General features: G+C 39.2%; 1 protein-coding gene across 3 annotated transcripts in view; it reads right to left on the bottom strand.

Moving 5' to 3' along the window:
• Positions 1-20,250, bottom strand: part of LOC124615502 (leucine-rich PPR motif-containing protein, mitochondrial-like) — a 167,575-nt gene that overhangs the window by 143,816 nt on the left and 3,509 nt on the right. For 2 of the 3 annotated variants that reach the window (XM_047143453.1, XM_047143454.1), the window contains exon 2: positions 13,305-13,456. In XM_047143453.1, coding sequence (XP_046999409.1) covers positions 13,305-13,456 — 152 coding nt within the window. The remainder of the gene's footprint in view (positions 1-13,304; positions 13,457-20,250) is intronic. The other variant, XM_047143455.1, reaches the window with a different exon arrangement.

The following is a 20,250-nucleotide window of genomic DNA, read 5'->3' as shown; positions in this document are numbered from 1 at the left end:
AACCACTCATTGTTTCGTAACTTAGCCAGACGATGATTCCTTTATTCAAGAAAATTTTGATTGTTATTTGGAGCCCAAAAAATTGCATCAGCACTTTTTCACAGCTAAGGCAGCATACTGCTGTATAATATGGTAAATCATTTTCTTCAGTCTCTTAAATAAAGTTGAGGAACTGTTGATGAATGAGAGCATGTGATCTCCTAAATTAACAGCTGTCATGACTGGCTTTGAAACTTCTGACATATCCAAGCATTTTCCGCACAAATACTCTTTGATGAAAGATGCAATATATGATTAAGGTCTATGATACACCATCATTTCGTATGCCTTTGACACGAGAGCAACAACACCCCTATTTTTTTCCACACGTTTTGCCACCATCAGTTTGATACGCCTTGAGTTTTTCCACTGAAGACTGTTTTTCTGACAGCGTTTTCTACTCCTTTAAGAATTTCTTCTCCTGTGGCTATTGCATGAATGCTGTGAATGTCAAGCAGCTTATACCTTGAATAAAAATTAACCCCTTAGGCAGTATCTAAAACACCTGTTGACACATCCAGAGCCAAAGAGAACCACTTTAAATGTCAGACAACTGAGTTACTATAGTTCCAGCAACATCATTTACAGTTCAAGCCACAGTGTCAGCTGACAAACTGATGTTTTTAAATAAATTAGCTTTTTCTGGGTACATTTCTTGAATTGCTGCAACCATGCCATACTCAGTTATTCACTTTCAGTGATTGGTTGGTTGGCTCATTGGCTGGATGATTAAAAGGGCAAAACTACTAGATCATCAGTTCCTTTTTCCTCAGACAGACAGATCTATATGACTGTAGATCAGAGACAGCCAACTATGCAAAACCCAGGAGAAGAAAACCCTAAGGTCTACCAAAGATCAACAAAGCTGAAATAAGGGATACAAAGAAGACAGGGAGACAGAGAAAGAAAGATAGGCAAGGTGCCCCATCTAGGAGGTAGCCAGAAGCCCTCAAAAGCAGAGCAGAAATGAGGGGACATACACTGGCATTCCCTGTCACTTATCAGATGTACTCAACTCAGAAATTTCCTAGGAAAGACTAGCAACACAGACAGAGCAAGAGAAGCACACAGACACAAAAGGTAAACAAGTCTAACAGGCCATGAAAGACGGGGCAAGAAGAGTAAAAGAGCAGGTAGAGTGAGGGCTGGTCTTAATCACCAGCCCTTGGATATGATGTGTACTGTGGGAGGCATAAATTCAAACCTGGAATGTACGGTGCGACAGGAACTCACGGGTAAAAACTGGGAGCATACCCCAGAGGCCCTACTTGTGCTAAGTAGCATGGATATAGTGTCGCCATGTGATGTCACAGGCCTTTTGCAGGTCACAGAAGACAGACAGAAGGTGTGGAAATTGGACAAAAGCAATTTGGATGGCAGACTCCAGGCAAATAAGATTCTCAGTAGTGAAACAGTGTTTGTGAAAACTGTCCTGGGACGGAGCCATAAGAACCCCGAACTCAAGGAGCCAACACAGCTGCTGGCTCACCATATGTTCAAGCAACTTACAGTGACCACTGGTGAGACTTATTATGTGTTAACTGTCATCTCTAGAAAGTGCTTGCCCGGTTTTAGCACTGGGACAATGATGCTTTCTCACCATTGTAATGGGAGCTTGCCCTTGCTCCAGATGGAGTTGAAGGTGGCAAGGATATGATGCTGACAAACCACTGGTATAGCAAGTGCAGGATACGGTGGTGCAGTGACCAATTTTCACCAAAAAGCTGGGCGAGTTCATTTGTTTGTTTGGAAGGGGAGGCCAACAAGTGTCTGAAACCTTTCAGCCAGTTGGTGATGACAGAATCAAGGCACACACCCTGCACCCTATACCAAACGATTTTACAGAAACTATCTGATAAAAAACAATGTTTTTGCTTTACTTATAGATATATATGTCAGCTTCATGATGGCGTGCCCATCATTTCATTAATGGTCACAGTAATTGTGATATTTACATGGAAGTAAGATACTACATGAAATCTGGAAAAGTTTGTAATGAAAAATAGAGGTTGCTATGATTTTGTGCCTGCAGTGTGTGAAGTTTAGCTAACATATTGAATTTTTCTTCAGACTAGGCTGGAGATATCTGTCTGCCACCAATCTTGAGAAAACTGAGCTGACATAACACACTTAGATGTGATCAAGCCACACCAGTGATATCTACAACATTCCTCATATTTCATAAATGGTTTGAGATACAGAAATGAAATTTTTGGCAAATAGCAGCATGCTAAGAGGAGAGTAATTTGTGACATGGTTATTATGCAGAATTTCATTATTTACCATGTTATTCCACTTTCGATGAAAGAATGCAACTTTTATGGACCATCAATAGCTGATGAAGCAAGAAATGCTATGGGTTTTGGAACAATATAATTGAAGACACTACACATTTATTTTGTGCCAAGAATGTGCTTTTTCATAAGCTACTGATCTTACTTTTCCTTAGTTCCTCACATATTAAACATAATAAACCACTTTTTCAGAATTCTTTTGCAACTGTGTCTACACAACATATTAGTGAGGTGAGCCTGTGTAAACTCCACTGCATTTTGGCAAAAGAAGCAAATTTTTGTATGGCAACCAGAGAAAATATAGGTTTTACTGAAAATTTGCCACTCATGATGCTTCTTTGAAACTTACAAATGGTTAACAAGCCAGGCGAAAATAAATCACTTCACTTTTGGTGAAATTATTTGTTGACACTAACTAAACCAGAGATGACAGTAGAGCTTTTTGAATGACCACCATTCAAGTACGGATGTGGAGGGCCCCACTTTATACTTACAGAATATGTGAGCATAGGCTTCAGTTTAGAATGGCACTCAAGTGCTTGGGATTTCCCCTACAGCACCTACCCGTAACTCCCACCACCGCTGCTCTCCCCACGCACACCCTGCTGGCTGTGCGTCTAGTGGCCACAGAATTCTGCATGCACTATAAGTGCTTGATCATTTGGTTGTGGATGCAGTCCAGCCCTGGGTCTGTATCAGGGCAGTGGGCTAGGGCACTGGCATATACCCACTCTGTGAATGGAGTATTGTATGGTTACAGGTGGCACATAATAAAAGATAACTGCTTTTGCTCCACCCGCTGTTTTAGAACCCAAGAGGCAGGTTGATAATTCTCAACAGTGATGGCATCTGGGTCAGTATAGACAGCACCATTCAAGGGATTACCATGGACAACTGCAGGTGTCTGGTATTTGTAGCAATACCCGATCTTAGCTCAAACCTGAGAAGGAGAGAAATGTGGTCCTATGGTTGAAACATACTGTTCCCAGCATTCTCATTTCCGTCTTTTTATTAGATGGTGGACCTGGGCACGGAGCTGCTTGAAGGCAAAGAGGTGCTCCCCCGCGATGGGTGCCACTTACAGCATTGGAAAGCCCACCTGTGATCTCTAATAGCCTCTGTGGTTTCTGATGACCACCTATGTCTGCTGTCAGATGGGCCTGAGAAACAGGGGTACACTAAATCAGCTGTGGAAAGAATGGCCGTAGTTACATTCTGGACTGTCTCATCATCTCTATGCGGCAGGGAGCTGAGAACAACTGCAGAGGTGAAAGCACTCCAGTCAGCACTGTTGAGAGCTTAACTGGGCAGGTGTGCTGGGGAGTGATGCTGAAGAAGGGACAGGAAGATTGGGAAGTGGTTACTACCACACAGATCATTGTGGACTCTCCAGTGGATAGATGGGAGGAGACGCTTGCTGCAAATGGAAAGGTCAATGGCCGGGAAAGTTTGGTGCACTACAATGAAGTGTGTGGGGGTACCAGTGTTCAAGAGGCAAAGGTCAAGTTGTGCCACTAAGTTTTAGAGGTCTTGGCTGTGACTGGTGATCAAGGTTCCACCTCACAAAGGCTTATGGGCATTGAAATCCCCCAAGATTACAAAAGGTGAGGGGAGCTGAGAAACCAATGCAAACAGTATGTTCTGAGCCACGTCACCATCAGGAGGAAGGTAAGCATTGCAGATGGTAATATCCTGAAATTCCCCTACCCAAACAGCCACAGCCTCCCAAGGTGTAGTATGAGGCACAGTTTTCTATATAGTGTGTCCGGAACATAAGTGCAAATACCACCTGACACCCTGTGATAGGTAGCACGATTCTTATATCCCTGGTATACACAAAGGGCTGTGTCCAGAACATAAGTGCAAATACCACCTGACACCCTGTCACAGGTAGCACGATTCTTATATCCCTGGTATACACAAAGAGCCGGGGCCCATGTTGCTGAAAATCAAGTCTCCTGAAGGGCAATGCAGAAGGCAGCAGAAGTGCTTAAAAAAAATATCGTAGCTCACCCAGATGGTGAGAAAAACCACTACAATTCCACTGGGGAGTAATGTTGTCGATATACTGTGAGGCCAAGGAGGACCTATGGTCACCTGCTGCCACCGGTTGAGGGGTTATAGTATCAATATACACAGGTTCTGGGGTCCATTGTGTGGTGTGAACCAGGGACTCAGGGGCTGCCAGAATCTCCACCTTGGCCACATGAGTGGAATAGGAGGGATCTGAAAGCGTGGAGGTCGCCAGCATGACCTTTTCCTTTGAGGACTTTTTCTTTTCTCTCCTGTCCTTAGAGGATTTCAATGATTGTGAGGACGTCTCTGAATCAGTTACTGATAGAGATGATGAACGCAAAGCCCTGCTACCAGCAGCCTGTGTCTACTTCAGCCACTGGCTGGTGTCTGGTTGTAGATTGGCAGAAACTTTGGAAGGAAGTGTCCCCAGGACACCTTCCGGGCAAGAGAAGCTAAAAACTAATAAATTGTTTGAAAATGGGAAACACGCAATCATAGAAAACATGATTCTTCTTTGATAACTGATCACAGAGTCACAAATCCTTACTAGCGCATAAATGTTTAACAATTTCAAACTCTTCAAGCAGATTGAGTCTTTTACCTTCAGGAGCGTAGTGCCAAACCCTCAAGTTTCTGAAGTCAGTGGCTGATGGCCACTGGATTTAAGGTGCTTGGCAAAGGTGGAATTATGTTTAACCTTTGTAGTGAGTAAATGCTCCTGAAACCTAATTTTAAAAGTCCTTTCCCTTTGGCCAATATAAACTGCTTGAGATTCACAGCACTCGAATATATATATATATATACTCTGTGTGATCAGAAGTATCCGGACACCCCGAAAAAGATATGTTTTTCATATTAGGTATATTGTGCTGCCATCTACTGCAAGGTACTCCATTTCACCAACCTCAGTAGTCATTAGACATCGTGAGAGAGCAGAATGAGGCGCTGCACAGAACTCACGGACTTTGAACGTGGTCAGCTGATTGGGTGTCACTTGTGTCATATGTCTACGCACAAGATTTCCACACTCCTCAATATCCCTAGATCCACTGTTTCTGATGTGATAGTGAAATGGAAACGTGAAGGGACACATACGGCACAAGAGCATACAGGCCAACCTTGTCTGTTGACTGACAGAGGCTGCTGACAGTTAAAGAGGGTCGTAATGTGTAATAGCAGACATCTATCTAGACTGTCATACAGGAACTCCAAACTGCATCAGGATACACTGCAAGTACTATGACAGTTAGGCGGGAAGTGAGAAAATTTGCATTTCATGGTTGAGCGGCTGCTCATAAGCCACACATCATTCCGGTAAATGCCAAACAATGCCTCGCTTGGTGTAAGGAGTGTAAACATTGAGTGATTTAACAGTGGGAAAACATTGTGTGGAGCGATGAATCGCGGTACACACTGTGGAAATCCGATGACAGGGGGTGGGTATGGCGAATGCCCGTTGAACGTCATCTGCCAGCGTGTGTAGTGCCAACAGTAAAATTCGGAGGCGGTAGTGTTATGGTGCGGTCGTGTTTTTCATGGATGGGGCTTGCACCCCTCGTTGTTTTGCATGGCACTATCACAGCATGGGCCTACATTGATGTTTTAAGCACCTCTTTGCTTCCCACTGCTGAAAAGCAACTCGAGGATGGTGACTGCATCTTTCAACACGATCGAGCACCTGTTCATAATGCACGGCCTGTGGCGGAGTGGTTACACGACAACAACATTCCTGTAATAGACTGGCCTTCACAGGGTCCTGACCTGAATCCTGTAGAACACCTTTGGGATGTTTTGGAACACCGACTTTGTGCCAAGCCTCATCGGCAGACATCAATACCTCTCCTCAGTGCAGCATTTCATGAAGAATGGGCTGAAATTTCCCAAGAAAACTTCCAGCACCTGATTGAATTTATGCCTGCGAGGGTGGAAACTGCCATCAAGGCTAAGGGTGGCCAATATCATACTGAATTCCAGCATTATCGATGGATGGTGCCACGAACTTGTAATCATTTTCAGCCAGGTGTCCAGATACTTTTCCACATAGTGTACATCCAAGGCAGCATATTTATCTTTCTGGGAATGCTCATTGTGAATGTACTGATACTGGATTCTATTGGAGGTGGTATACACCATTCTTATATTTTTGCAGGAAAGAGTTTAGCTGTGGCTTAGGACACATTACTTAAAAACAGAAGCTTAGAAACCTTGTAATTCTGAGATGCAGGATTGAGAGTGGTTTCTTGGTCAAGTGGCAAAGTTTTTTTTTGCATGTACAGTTTGTAATGGCTACAGCCTCTCCATCACTAACAAACTGAAGATAATCTAATCTGACTCATTCCACATCCATGAAGTTTCTCATTCTTGATGGGATCTACAGAACATGATGAATGAGAGAATGGATGAAATGAAGAGATAAAGATTCCAAAGCAGCACAAAAATGGCAAAGTGCTATAAATGTTGAGGAATACAAAATCTTGTACTTCACGAAATAGAAAAATGTATGTAGTGCTCTATGGCTACAATATCAATGTGTCGCAACTGGAATTGATCTGCTTATACGAATACTGGGTGTAACAATTTATATAGGTTGAACTGTAGGTATGCAGGTGGCAGGCTTCAGTTCAGTGATAGATACTTGGAAAACTCAATTCAAATACAAAAGAGATAACTTACAAACACTAATGCAACCTACCCTAGAATAGCTTTCAAGTGGGTAGTACTCATATCAAATGACTAACAGGAGATAATGAACACTTACAAAGATGAGTAACATGAATAGCCACAAGTTGTGTGATCCACGGGAGAGCATCACGGAGATGCTGGAAAAAAACAGAACTGCCAGACACGGGAAATTAGATGCAAACTACCACATGAACATCTGCTTACAAAGTTTCAAGAACCAGCTGGAAATGAGCAATCTAAGAAGACACTATGGTACCCTATGTATCAGTCCTACAGAGATTGCAAAGGCAAGATTAGACTAATTACAATTCACAGAAAGGCATTTAAACCATTTATTCTCCCCATGTCTTACCACACATTTCACTGTGGTTTGCATAGTACTGATGTAGATGAAAATAAAAGATAAGCTGAATGAAATATGAAACTTCCTGGCAGATTAAAACTGTGTGCCAGACCGAGACTCGAACTCGGGACCTTTGCCTTTTGCGGGCAAGTGCTCTACCAAGAGAGTTTCTGTGAAGTTTGGAAGGTAGGAGACGAGGTACTGCCAGAATTGAAGCTGTGACGAAGGGGCGTGAGTCATCCTTGCGTAGCTCAGATGGTAGAGCACTTGCCTGCGAAAGGCAAAGGCCCAAGTTTGAATCTTGGTCTGCCACACAGCTTTAATCTGCCAGGAAGTTTCATATCAGCGCACACTCCACTGCAGAGTGAAAATCTCATTCTGTATGAAATATGTTTAGCTGTCAAAAGGGCAATGTGAGATTGTGAGATACCTTCCATTACTAAAATAGTCGAATCTTAATCAACAAATACATATCACATAATATGAACAAAATTTGGTAATATTTTATGACTATTACTTCTGAGGATTAATGCAAAAAATTTTGTGCACAGCAGCTATGTCATCTATAATCAATAACCAGAAACTGTATTACATTTTAGCTACTGTCCGTTTATAATCAGTCCATTTAAAATATAAAAGTAATGAATATTTTGCACTCTTTGTACATGGCAAAAAGTGCTAGTATAACAGCAAATTGAGAAAAGATGCAACTATACACAACACGACCATAACCAACTGTCCGTGTCAGATGAGAAACGTATCACAGAGCAGGACTGAAAATGAAGTACATTCATGCAGACAGCCTGTCATACTGGAGTGGGACTAGAATTGCTTTAATTTGTGTCTAACAAACTGGGACATGTCTTTTAAACTGACTATAAAAATGGATGTAATATGGGAAGCAGAAACCGGGACACATCTCTTAGGCTTCAAAAAAAGTTAAAAAGGCGCACAAATTGCCCCTTTTAGTCAGGAGATTAAAAAATGTTGCAGCAAGTCTCTGATGTTAGAAGAGAAATGGCTCACACAAGCAGGTTCTCTGCTTAGGAAGTAGCCACTGTTGTGGCTGTTGCCACATTAAAAGAAAGGAGGAGGAGAAGAAGATAGTTGCAGAGTCACTATATCACTGTCACAAGACTCTGCAGGATGTACCTGAATAAAAAATTTAACGCAAAGGTACATTTACACAGTAACTATTTTGCTGCTCAACTGCACTCAAGTCTTCAAATCCACAACACACAAGTTAAAATTTTTTTGGTGAACTAGTAGGCCTGAGTTTATTTTTCCAATTCTTTTCCAAATGACAAGACACCTAACTAATCAGACAGACAAAACTTTACAGATTCCAATGTGGCTGTCTAGAAGCAGTGTAGACAGTTATCTGTTACCCCAGTAGTATGGAATTTAGAACTGGCACTATTCTTTTACTGTTATAATTATTGTGCTTCCATACTATACAGTGCATTCATATTAGTGGGACTGCACACACGGTAAATGATCAACTCTGCAACTTGTGATCAGTTGATTATAAGTTTGTTCGCTGTTTGCAATACTGGTAGCTCGCAATTCGCTTTACAGCTGGTAAGTCAGCTGCATAGCCAAAGCACTGCCTGATGTGCGCTCGTCTGAACACTCTCATTTGACTTGCTAATTGCAGCTTGTCCAAATTGTCTCGTGCGAAAAACTCAACGCTGCAATCAACTGATTTAATAAAATATATAAATCGTAATTACTACTATGTATAAGTAACTTAATAAAACCAAAGAAAGAATATTATAATAACTATACTTGTGACAATGTAATAAATCACCCAGATACTTTTTCTAACATCTTTGCATTATGAGACAAAAAATTAAATATTAAAATAGGTCCAAATGCAGAGTTTTAGTTGCATGAAGTTTAAAAAATCCTATTTCAAATTTTCTTCACTGTTCTACATTTGGTATTTATCGTATTTTGGAGCTTTAGAGGGAAGATCCTGATGCTGAAAGACATAATCATAAAAGTGAGTGCAGCTCATTTCATAATTAAAAACATGTTATACTATTGCCTTAACTGTTGATACTTTTAATCTATTTCATTCCACAGTTCACTGGACATTTGTGGTAGAGAAACTTCTTTCCACATTAGCACTGCGGCCTGGAATACTAAAGGTGAAGCTGCACGGATTTAGTAACTGTGAATGCTGCTCTAAGTGTCCACACTGTTCAAAGAAATTCCACCATTTCTCCTGACATGATTTACTAGACCAATTATCACTATTTCTGAAGAGTTGTGATACAGTGACATTGTTGGCAAAACAAAACTGGCCAGACAATGCGCTATCCTCTACTGGTAATCCTTTAGCTTGCAGAAATATTAATCCCTGTCACTTAATTCCAAATAGGCTCCGAGTCCAAAAACATCCATTTGAAAAGGTGAAATTGTTTCAAGTTCATTGGCTTTTTTTTTTCTTTAAGTAATCCGCATGTTTCATAAAACTGTTTAATACCAGAGTGAAATGTTGGAATATTCCCAGCTGATGCAACATCCATTTTCTCCGAGATAAATGTCACCTTGTGTGGTGCAATTTTTCCTCTTTACACCATCCTATCACTCCAACATCTTGTAAAATCGGAGCTGCTTGTATAAGACTGCTATCTGCTTTCTTGAGTTTAAGTATTTGTCTCTGAAATAAATACATCTGACAGTGTAAAACTGATAAATAAGGCTCAGTCAGCACATTCTGAAACTGAGTTGTCAGAAATTTATGTACTTTTTTCCTTCTGAAAGGAAGAATGACTTAAGAACATAATATAATTTCAGTACTTTCTCTACTGTAACAAACAAAGATATCCACCCTGTTTTTGTATGTGAAGACAATGCATGATACACTCTGTCAACTAACTCTCTTAATTCTTTAAGATGCTCCACCTGTACTGTGTATAAGAAGAAGACATTTAAAAGTTCAGTCACAAATGTTTCCAATCAACACTCATCAAGTTGGTAGCTGCCTTTGCAGCATTATGTAATTTTTGTGTGGAGCATCTAACCCCTACAAGACTTTCATTTACTTCACCTATCAATTTTGCTAACAAATTGTTTGTACCGCTCACTGTACTCCACAATTAGTGTTGGTACTATCACCACAAAATGATATGCTCTTACTTTTATCAATTTTGTTTTCCTCTAAGGTAATGATGGAAAATGTATGTATTACAGAGACAGTTTTATTTGGCATAGAAGTTAATTTACATAATTTCACTTTTTGATGTAAAATACTAAACAATTAGTGAAAATATTTTCTTGGCTTCTTGATTACTAGAGTCCGTAGCTATACCAAAATAATGGACCTTGGAAAGATCATCGCGTATTTGTTTGACAGTGTCACATTAACATGATCTCACAATTGCTGTTTACTTTTGTTCTCGCCAATGTCACAATGTTTGCTGCTTCAGAATCATTAAAGAAGTACAATCCTCTGATCTCAAAGACATGTGATGTTCCATGGTACAGTAGCACATTGCTAATTCTGCTGCTGTCGCTAATTTGCCCTGATTAAATGAATACGAAACAAAATATACAACATTTCTTTAAAGTGTTTGCAGAGTACACATTTGATTCACACTTTATGTTAGCTAGAGGATCCTTACTTTTTGCTCTTCCCACATGTGTAACAGAAACATAACATTTCCGAATTACACTTCCTACTTCGTAGTCACTTCCCTCATTTTATGAAGTACCAGTCTTCTGAATATTTCCTCCCTCATGTTTTATGTTCACTTGGAACAATCGAGGATTTTGATAACAAATTAACTGCGCAAAGCTTAAACTCAACTGAGGGTCAACAATGGAAACTGAGCAGCATTACAATGCAACAATACTCCTTGAATGATTCAGTCAGCTACGATAATAAAAAAAATTCCATTTCTAGGGGTTAACATAGTTGAAATATAATGACAATGTTATGAAAAGGATACATTGCTCTCACCACACAGCAGAGTTGTTAAGTTGCAGATAGGAACAACAGAAAGACTGTTAACAATAAGTAAGTTTTCAGCCAAAAGGCTTTCTTCCAAATTAGGCGCGCGCGCGCCCCCACACACACACGCACATGAACACACACAAACACACACAAACACACACACACACACACACACACACACGACTACTGTCTCTGGCTGTTGAGGCCAAACTGTTGAAATAGAAATATAGATGTATGCAAGAATTTGGAGAAAAAATATACAGTATGAAAATATTTCTCTGAAGTCTGGGACAAATTGCTGCCCCAAAAGTATTTTTCAGGACATCGATTTCTTGAATCTGAAACTGGAAAACTGGGACATCTAGCAACCGTACACGGGAAGAACAACTCAAGCTGCTCACATCTGTCCATCACACTGTGAACAAATGTTCAGACAAACAAATATTGACATATACCAAAAGATATTATGTATTCTTGGTAGTTTTTGTTTTATGGGCATTAGGTCATGGTACTAGCCATATTTCCGTATCATCAGAGGCTATACAGATTCAGAGAGCAGTTTCAAACTGGAATAAGCTCAACAATCTGAACTGGGCTTGCTCAGAAATTTCTGAATTGTGCAGATGGAATCTCTCCCTGAAAATATCCTTTGTTCCTGTAACCCTCCCACCCACCTCTCCTCAACCTCCACTAGCCTCAATCTTCCATCTGCCTATATGTCCTTCCCTGTCCCCACTCCATCCTCACACATACCTTTCAGTTCCCCAGCACTGTTTTATAGTCATGAAGTTAAGAATATATTACAATGTTTCGAAACTGTGTGGATAATAGGTATATGTTTCCCACCTGTGATGAGCAGGACAGTTACAGCCACTGTAGAACCTAACAAGCTGCACGCACATTGTGTATTCTCAGGGTGACTATCACGCCTTCAATGGCCTTGAGACACTGGGCAGACAGATCTCGTGTGCCCCTCCGGTTTAGGCAACAATTCTTGGGTCAACCGTCCAGCCTGACACTAATGCTGCCAACACTGATAAGCATTTCACAAACCCATCACCTGTTATGAGCAGCCACTGGTCACCTTCAGGCTACAGAATTGTTTCACTGTCAACAATATTATTATTGTTGACAATGCAACAGAAACCCCTTACTGCTAGTGTCTTTCGTCTAAAAATGACTATTTCTGAGTCAAAACAAGTTTTGGAATATTATTGTTTGATACTCATGTGTCTGTATAGTGAAAAATATATAAGAAGTCACATGGTCTTCAGGCAGTCTGTCATTATTTCTAAACACTGATAAGCGAAGTTAGGTATACTGCTGGTTTTCACACTGCATGGTCTCCCTTCTTTAAGAGTTTGTATTTCAATTGGTATACAGTGGTTGGCAAGATATAAATGGTGATGCAAACTATTATTTCCAAAACAGTGGAAATCAGGCTTAAAATAACCCCAGAAAAGTGGAGCAACTTGACACATAGTTGTGAATCCAGCATACAGGTAGTACAGTATTAAAAACAAGGAGGAATGGTAAATAATACTCCATGAACATTTTTGAGTTATTCCTCAGCAAATTAACTTGATGTAACTTGGAGGAAACACAACATTTTTTACTCTCTGCTATACAGGATACGGCTTTAACAACAACTATGCTGCGCAAGATATAGCCTACAAAGAAAATGAATTTTTGAAAATTTGACAGTCTTGACTGATAATATGTTTTCTTTAAATTAGTTATTTGTGGCAGACAGCTGCTGCAGCTCCTCCGAGGAATTTTTAAACAGTTAACTGTAAATAATAGAAGACCACTCATAATGATGAAGGTGCAAAGGATACCTACATGTGGGCTCCTTGGAACACTTATTTATCTTGTAAAAAATAAGCACTGAGACTTTAGTTAGTATAATTTCATGTTCCAAATACAGATATATATGAGGTTTCTTCCTGCAACAATAATGCCTTACCTTTCACTTCAATCATATCCAAAAAACCACATAAAGTTGATTTTTTAACTCTGTTACTGTTTTTCACACTGGTTTCAATTGCTTGAACTGTATTTGAAATTTCAGTACTGGGATCCAATGGCATTGACTTATTCTTCTCCACTGACTCCTGTCTTAAAAAAGAAAGAGAAATACCAATATTGTAAAATAGCAAATAAAAAGAAACAAAATACTGTTACATTATCCAATAACAGAGCAACCATCCCACACAAAACATGTTACATTATAAAAGGAAATACATAATACAAACTTTAAATTAAACTGTTGAGATTTCCATAGCTATTTATTGTACTGCCTTATGAAGATCACAAAATGTAACAAACGATGATTGAAATTTATACCAATAGGTAGCATAGCATTAATGAATGTGCGTTAAATAGTTCACAAAATGGCAAAGTAAAAGAAATTCCCCTGTATGCCAGAAGTATACACCACCTCATTAAAAGTATTAGTTGTTTGTCCCATCTGCATTACTACATTTGATAAGATGGCTGTCACAAAACTCAGTCCCACAACTGGACATGGACTAGTGTTTGAAAACACACTTTTTTCCATATAACTCAAATTATTGGAACTTACAAATTATGAGGCAGTGGATTCAACTCTCAAAATTGCAACAATACCACTGGCAGCACCTTCAATGTGACACAGAAAAGGAAGCTGGTAGTGCTGTGACATTAGGATGAGAAAATTACACTTCCTGATTACTGGCCCCAACTGTGTGAGGTGTAACCAGCCACTGGTGAATGGCTATTACACAAGGGAACAGAAACCTGAAGACTGATGTATGACTATGGTTTCATCCGACAGTGTGTAAGCAGTTGAAGCAGATGCCTAGTTGATTTTCTGTGCGAATGAGATGATGAACACCTAGGAGCATGAAAACAGCTTGTTGAAAAACCAACTGAAACTATAAATTTACTGTTAGTAGCTGCAATTTATTTTATTTCCACACTGTGTATCAGAAGTTTAAACCTTCACAATAATGAGGATTTATGTGAATTAATAAGGCATCTATGTGTTGTGCATATGACTTTGAGGTAACCTGTAGCAATGCATCTAGTGGCCACAGGCTCATTCTTCTGGTCAGCAGGGTGCCATCTTTGTTTACTTCAGAATATATTATGTAAACATGACAGAAAAAGTTGGTTGTGAGCATTGGATACTGTCCCACAGATTACCCCATTTACTTATAACACATATGTGGTTATTAATTCAAATAAACTGATCTGATAATGTAAGTTTAAACATCTGAAAGGTGCAGTACAAATAAAATTGTGAACAGTAGCAGTACACTTGAAGTATCAAATCATTTCAATCACAGAAACAGTAAGGTCTAACCTAAGATGTTCATATTTATGAAGTTGAATGATGGTTTTATTGATTTTCTGCTGATTGTGTCCACTTTGTTGGTTTAGGTTCCTGTACGTAAATGATTCACAGAAGCAAGAATGCTAGATCTACTGAATCACTGAAATAAGATCACATCAAAATATCACTTCAGGTGGAAGTTGGCCCTTAAGGCTTGGGGAATAGAAAGTAATAATTCAGAGATAATTTAAATTAATCTGTGTCAATGTTAACAAAAATTACAATATGAGAGAGAGAGAGATTTTACATATTACAGAGAGTTTTCAGTGCACTAACTATATTAATAAAAAGCCAAGCTATAGTTCCGTGTAATCACAAGGGATCTGTTTCAAACTCCCTGAACACTTAATACTTAATAGTTGTGTGAGTAAGCATGCGAAGTAGTTTCCAAAACAAGTGAAGCTGTTTTGAAGTTAGTGGTACAGAAATCTTAAACTCAGTCACACTATAGGAGGAGGAGGTAAAAAACAGCAGCAACTTTTGTTGAGCTATATGCACAATCCTGCATGGGTACGATGTCTCATGGTCAAACACTAATGGTGAATTACAATGAAAATGATGATCATTCTCATGAACAACATGCTCACAAGTTGCTCTTTCAGTGTCAGCATTAAGTGGAATACAATCAATCTTTCACAGTAAAGAATGGGTTATCTCAAGGTGCTGTAGTGCTTCCGGCACTATCCAATTAATACAGCAGTGGCTTGACTCAAGTGACTAGTGTCAAATTCAACTCTGTGGGTGACCTAGCAATAACTGATCATACTACCATTCCAGAGTGTCTTCAGATCCATTTATGTGAATACCACAAAAACAATACAACAACAAGATAATACCTCAGCATCAGTTCTTGACAGCAGAAGGTAAAACATAACTAACTTTAAATATCTTAAGTATAAATCAGTATCATTCACTGATCTACAAATAATATATGGGCAGCATCGGCCAGAAACTAAAGAATACAAGATAATGAAATCAGTCACCAAAAGCAGTTAAACATAAGAGCACGAAAACAGCAGAGGAAGAACTGTCTAAAGATTTAAGCACTTCGGCTCAACATTTTCTGAGCAGAGGAATGAGTGTCCACAAAAGAATAACTTCCAAGGCCTAACAGAAAAAATCCTAACTTTTTTTTTCTAGAATTGAGCAAATAAAAAATTTAAAACATATATTTAAAAAAAACAATACTTCTATGAATTGTGTAGTTAAAACATTAGCAATATCCAGTATGAATTTTCACTCTGCAGCAGAGCGTGTACTATGTGAAAATCCTGGCAGATGATAACTGTTCGGTACGGACCTTAACCTGGGCCCTTGTCTATCACCTGTGAAAAGCAAAGTTCTTGGATCTGAGTCCTGGTCCAGCACACACTGTTAATCTTACAGTAAGTTTCATGAGCAGTATCCTTTTCAATAAAAATAAGTGTGTTACAAAAGTGTGACTGAGGTATGGCTGTAAGATAAAACACAAGAGTATTTATTTGGGCATAAAAACGTTGATAGTTTATCCTGCAATATTCAATTCTCAGAAGCAACAAACTTGTATTTATCAAACAATGGAAAATACAGGATGGAATGTAACAATATTCTGAGAACAAAAGTTGCTACTCACCATATAGCAGAGGTGCTGAGTCGCAGATAGGCACAACAAAAAGATTTTCACACTTAAAGCTTTCGGCCAATGCCAATACACACACACACACACACACACACACACACACACACACACACTCACTCACTCCCTCCCTCTCTCTCTCTCTCTCAAACACAATCCACACACACAACTGCAGTTTCAGGCAGGCAACTGAAACCACACTCAGTTGCCTGAGACTGCAGGTGTGTGTGTGTGTGTGTGTGTGTGTGTGTGTGTGTGTGTGTGTGTTTTGACAAAGGCCATTGGCCGAAAGCTTTAAGTGTGAAAATCTTTTTGTTGTGCTTATCTGTGACTCAGCATCTATGCTATATGGTGAGTAGCAACTATCCTTCTCAGAATATTGTTACAAACTTATATTTATGTCGCTGAAAGCTTACTGTTCCTCCTCTACGATGGGTCAGCTATGGGAAATCGTACAACACATGATGAAGACAAATAACGGTGACAATATTAACACTGTCAGATAGGTAAGATATACAGTCTTAAATGTGTTGGATATTTCAATTCAGCGGGAGCTACAGGAATATTGATGAAAAGAGGGATTAACTTTAATTACCTTCAAAAAACAATACAGGAATTTTTTACTCTTCTGAAATGTTTCCAAACAAAGGGTGCTTTTATTTCACCTGGATTACAACATCAATTCTGCTACAGAAGATATCGATGGCAACTCTGGATAGGCAGTTCTTCCTGAAAGTATCACCTTGTCCTGCCACCAACACCTTCATAGGTAGTGGTCGGATATCCACAGTCTTATCATACATCAAGTGGAGACCTGACTCATCATCTTTGATATGTACAATTTGAACCTGGCTGCCTGAACTGGAATAGACTACAGATTGCTATAAGGACTATTTATTGCTGTGTTGGTGACAACTTTGTGTGGACTTCGAAATTTCTGGTTTCATTCTTCCACCATCAAGTTTGCTCATTCATGTCGACCCATCTCGTTCAGCTTTTTGTGAACTGTAATTTATTCTGGGAGATGAAGAAGCTTGCACAGGATAGAGTAGCATGGAGAGCTGCATCAAACCAGTCTCAGGACTGAAGACCACAACAACAACAACAACAACAATTTATTCTGTAGGTGTTTAATTGTACATTAATAAAAGCTGTACACGCTGTTACACAGGAACAAAACAAGCATGTACAAAAACGTATCAAAGTCTTATATATATGATACCATACGTGATAAGTCACCATTCAACATTTCAAACATTCTGTGGAACCTGTGTTGTCCAACATCTGTCAAAGCTTCAAGAGCCACTATAAATATATGATGAATCAAATGTCACAGGTGGGAGTCCTTATTTTTTAACTCTTGATAGTGAGGACAGTGGCTATGATTAAGATTTAAGTTTGTTATGACTTGCATATCAAGAACTTTTGTTATTAATTGCTGTTAATGCAAAGAAACTATTACTTTTACATTACATGTGGCAAGGGCCTTATTGACCATCTCCTTCTGTCAAATGCACTGTTTGTCCATTTGGTGTTGATGTTCATCCTAGCTGTGTCCTCCCAGACATTATCTCACCACCTCGTCTTCCCCTTCCTCTTGTTCCATCTATTGTTCTGCAGAATGCTATTTCGGGGTACTCTATTCCCCATCATTCTCATTATATGGCCTGTCCACTTCAACCTTCTCTTCTTTGGCACTTTTATGATATTACGGTGTTTGTATAGCTCTCTTAATTTTTCATTTTTTCTTATCCTCAACTCCATAGTATTTTCATCATATAGGCCTACAGGTCAACAAATTTTCCGTGGAATGTTTCTTTCAAATATTAACAGTTTTTCCTCATCTTTCTTTGTAAATATTAATGCTTCAGATCCATATGATGTTTCCAGTATAATAGCCAACTGATACAAGCAGATTTTGGAGTTAGTACCAAGTGCTCTTTTATTTAAGATTTTGGTAAAACTACAAACTGCTTTGTTTGCTGTTACTAGATGGGCAACTATTTCTATACTTTTTCTATTGTTGTTACTACATCGACTTTGTAAATGCTTCAAGCAGTCAACTGTCTTTGAAGTGAATCCATCTATGATGCAAATAAACTGCCAAATCAAAAATTCCAATTTTTGGCAAAACAGAATTTCCTCATACTGCACTTATTAGTGTGGGAGCTAGCAAGTGAACAAAAAAGGTGATAAATATTACTTAGGCACACTAAAAAGGCACTGTTGTGTGAAAAACTGCTGTTTTTATTCCGATTATGCCACAAGCTGAAGTAATGAACTAAATTGGTGCCAAGGTCAGGACTTGAATCCATGTCTCTTGCTTGCTAGGCAGATGTGCTATCATTACACTACCCTGGCATTGTGGCTGACATAGCTGCACTGACTATCCTTGTCCAGTGCCCTCCAGAACACAAACTTCAATTCACGCCTCAGCCCATCTAGATTTTCCCCTTCTTGCATCATCAGTGTTGCTGAAACTCTGATATTGGAATGGCAACCTAGCTTTGTACGTAATGGGGGAATCCTGTGTATATTTTGGGCATAGGTGATATACTGATCTGATGGAATATACTTTCTTGGAAACATACTGAGTCTCAATTTCATCTTTGACAGGATAGAACCTAAAGTAACAAATTAACATTTGTACCAAAGTTGAGACTTGGACATGGTCTTCCACTTACTAGACAGATGTGTTATCCACCACATCACCACTTTTTCTCTTCCCTTCAGTGTATTTTGTCACAAATAGGAATGAGTTACACATGGACGTTTTGGAACATCATGAATAAGATGCTATAGTGGAAATAGGAATGAGCCATCAACTAAAATTATTCTTTTCTGTTTATCTACATGTAACTATGATGGTGTGAAATGCCAAGAGAAGCTTTTGCACCAGCCAGTCAGTGGAAACGTGTTCTAAGAATAATATCAAGAAACAAATGCAGGAAAAATGACTGCAATTAGCACAAACAGGGAGTAACACATGAGAGAGGGAAAGTTACTGTTCAGGGTTTCATGCCAACTTGTCGATGTATTGCCTGTTGCCTTTTGTCTCAAGATCTTTGGCCAATGTTTGTTTAACATATTTTCTGCCATCTCAACAGCATAAATGGCTAGTATTGTCAAATGTTCACCCTCCATTGCATGAACAATGAACACAAGTGGCTGGCAAAACACCAGAAAAATTGTTAAACAAACCCCAGCTAAAGATCCTGTGACAAAAGCTAACATGCAATATTGAAGTGACATTGACTGTGAAAAAAGGAAGGGATGTATGGTGATATTAAATATCTCTTGACCCTTTGTATTTGGTTCCAAGTTAGAAATCTGAATTGCTGGAGAAGAACTGTGCCTTGAAACAATATGCATATGAATGTTTTACTGTGAATGATGTGCTTAGAGTGCAACTTTCTACACCAAGGGGAATTTTATGTTACAATTTTGGCCTCCACTACATCAAGTCACTTATGCCTATTGCAGTTACAACACTGTGTTCTATGAGGAAGAGAAAACCTGGTCCAGCCTCTGGTGCTGCCCAGTAGCCAATCCCTCGATCTGAGCAAAGGGATGCTCACTGATAATACACAGCCTGGAGGAGAAAAATTACTAAAAAAAAATAAATAAATAAATACTGAAGCCCCTAGAAGGGGAAGAGGAAACAAAATGAAGCTTCACGTATTTGGAGGGTATGTGATATTATAGCATTTATTAGAAAATCGGAGTCAATGGAAGTGTCCGACTCCACCCATCAGCTTTGACCCATGACATACGCCCCAATTTTCAATTTTCCACAGTTATCCAGTTAGTTTCATTTTATTTTTGGCATGAGATATTATTCTGTCATGTTTATTTTTGTCTGTGTCTGTTGGTGTGTGTATGCAGTGATATCATTGTCATTTTGTATACACCGGTGTCCTG

Source organism: Schistocerca americana, chromosome 5, assembly GCF_021461395.2.
Source record: "Schistocerca americana isolate TAMUIC-IGC-003095 chromosome 5, iqSchAmer2.1, whole genome shotgun sequence".
Classification (NCBI taxonomy): Eukaryota; Metazoa; Arthropoda; class Insecta; order Orthoptera; family Acrididae; genus Schistocerca; species Schistocerca americana.
The sequence above is the reverse complement of the archived record's forward strand: the minus strand, read 5'-3'. Positions and strand labels throughout refer to the sequence as shown.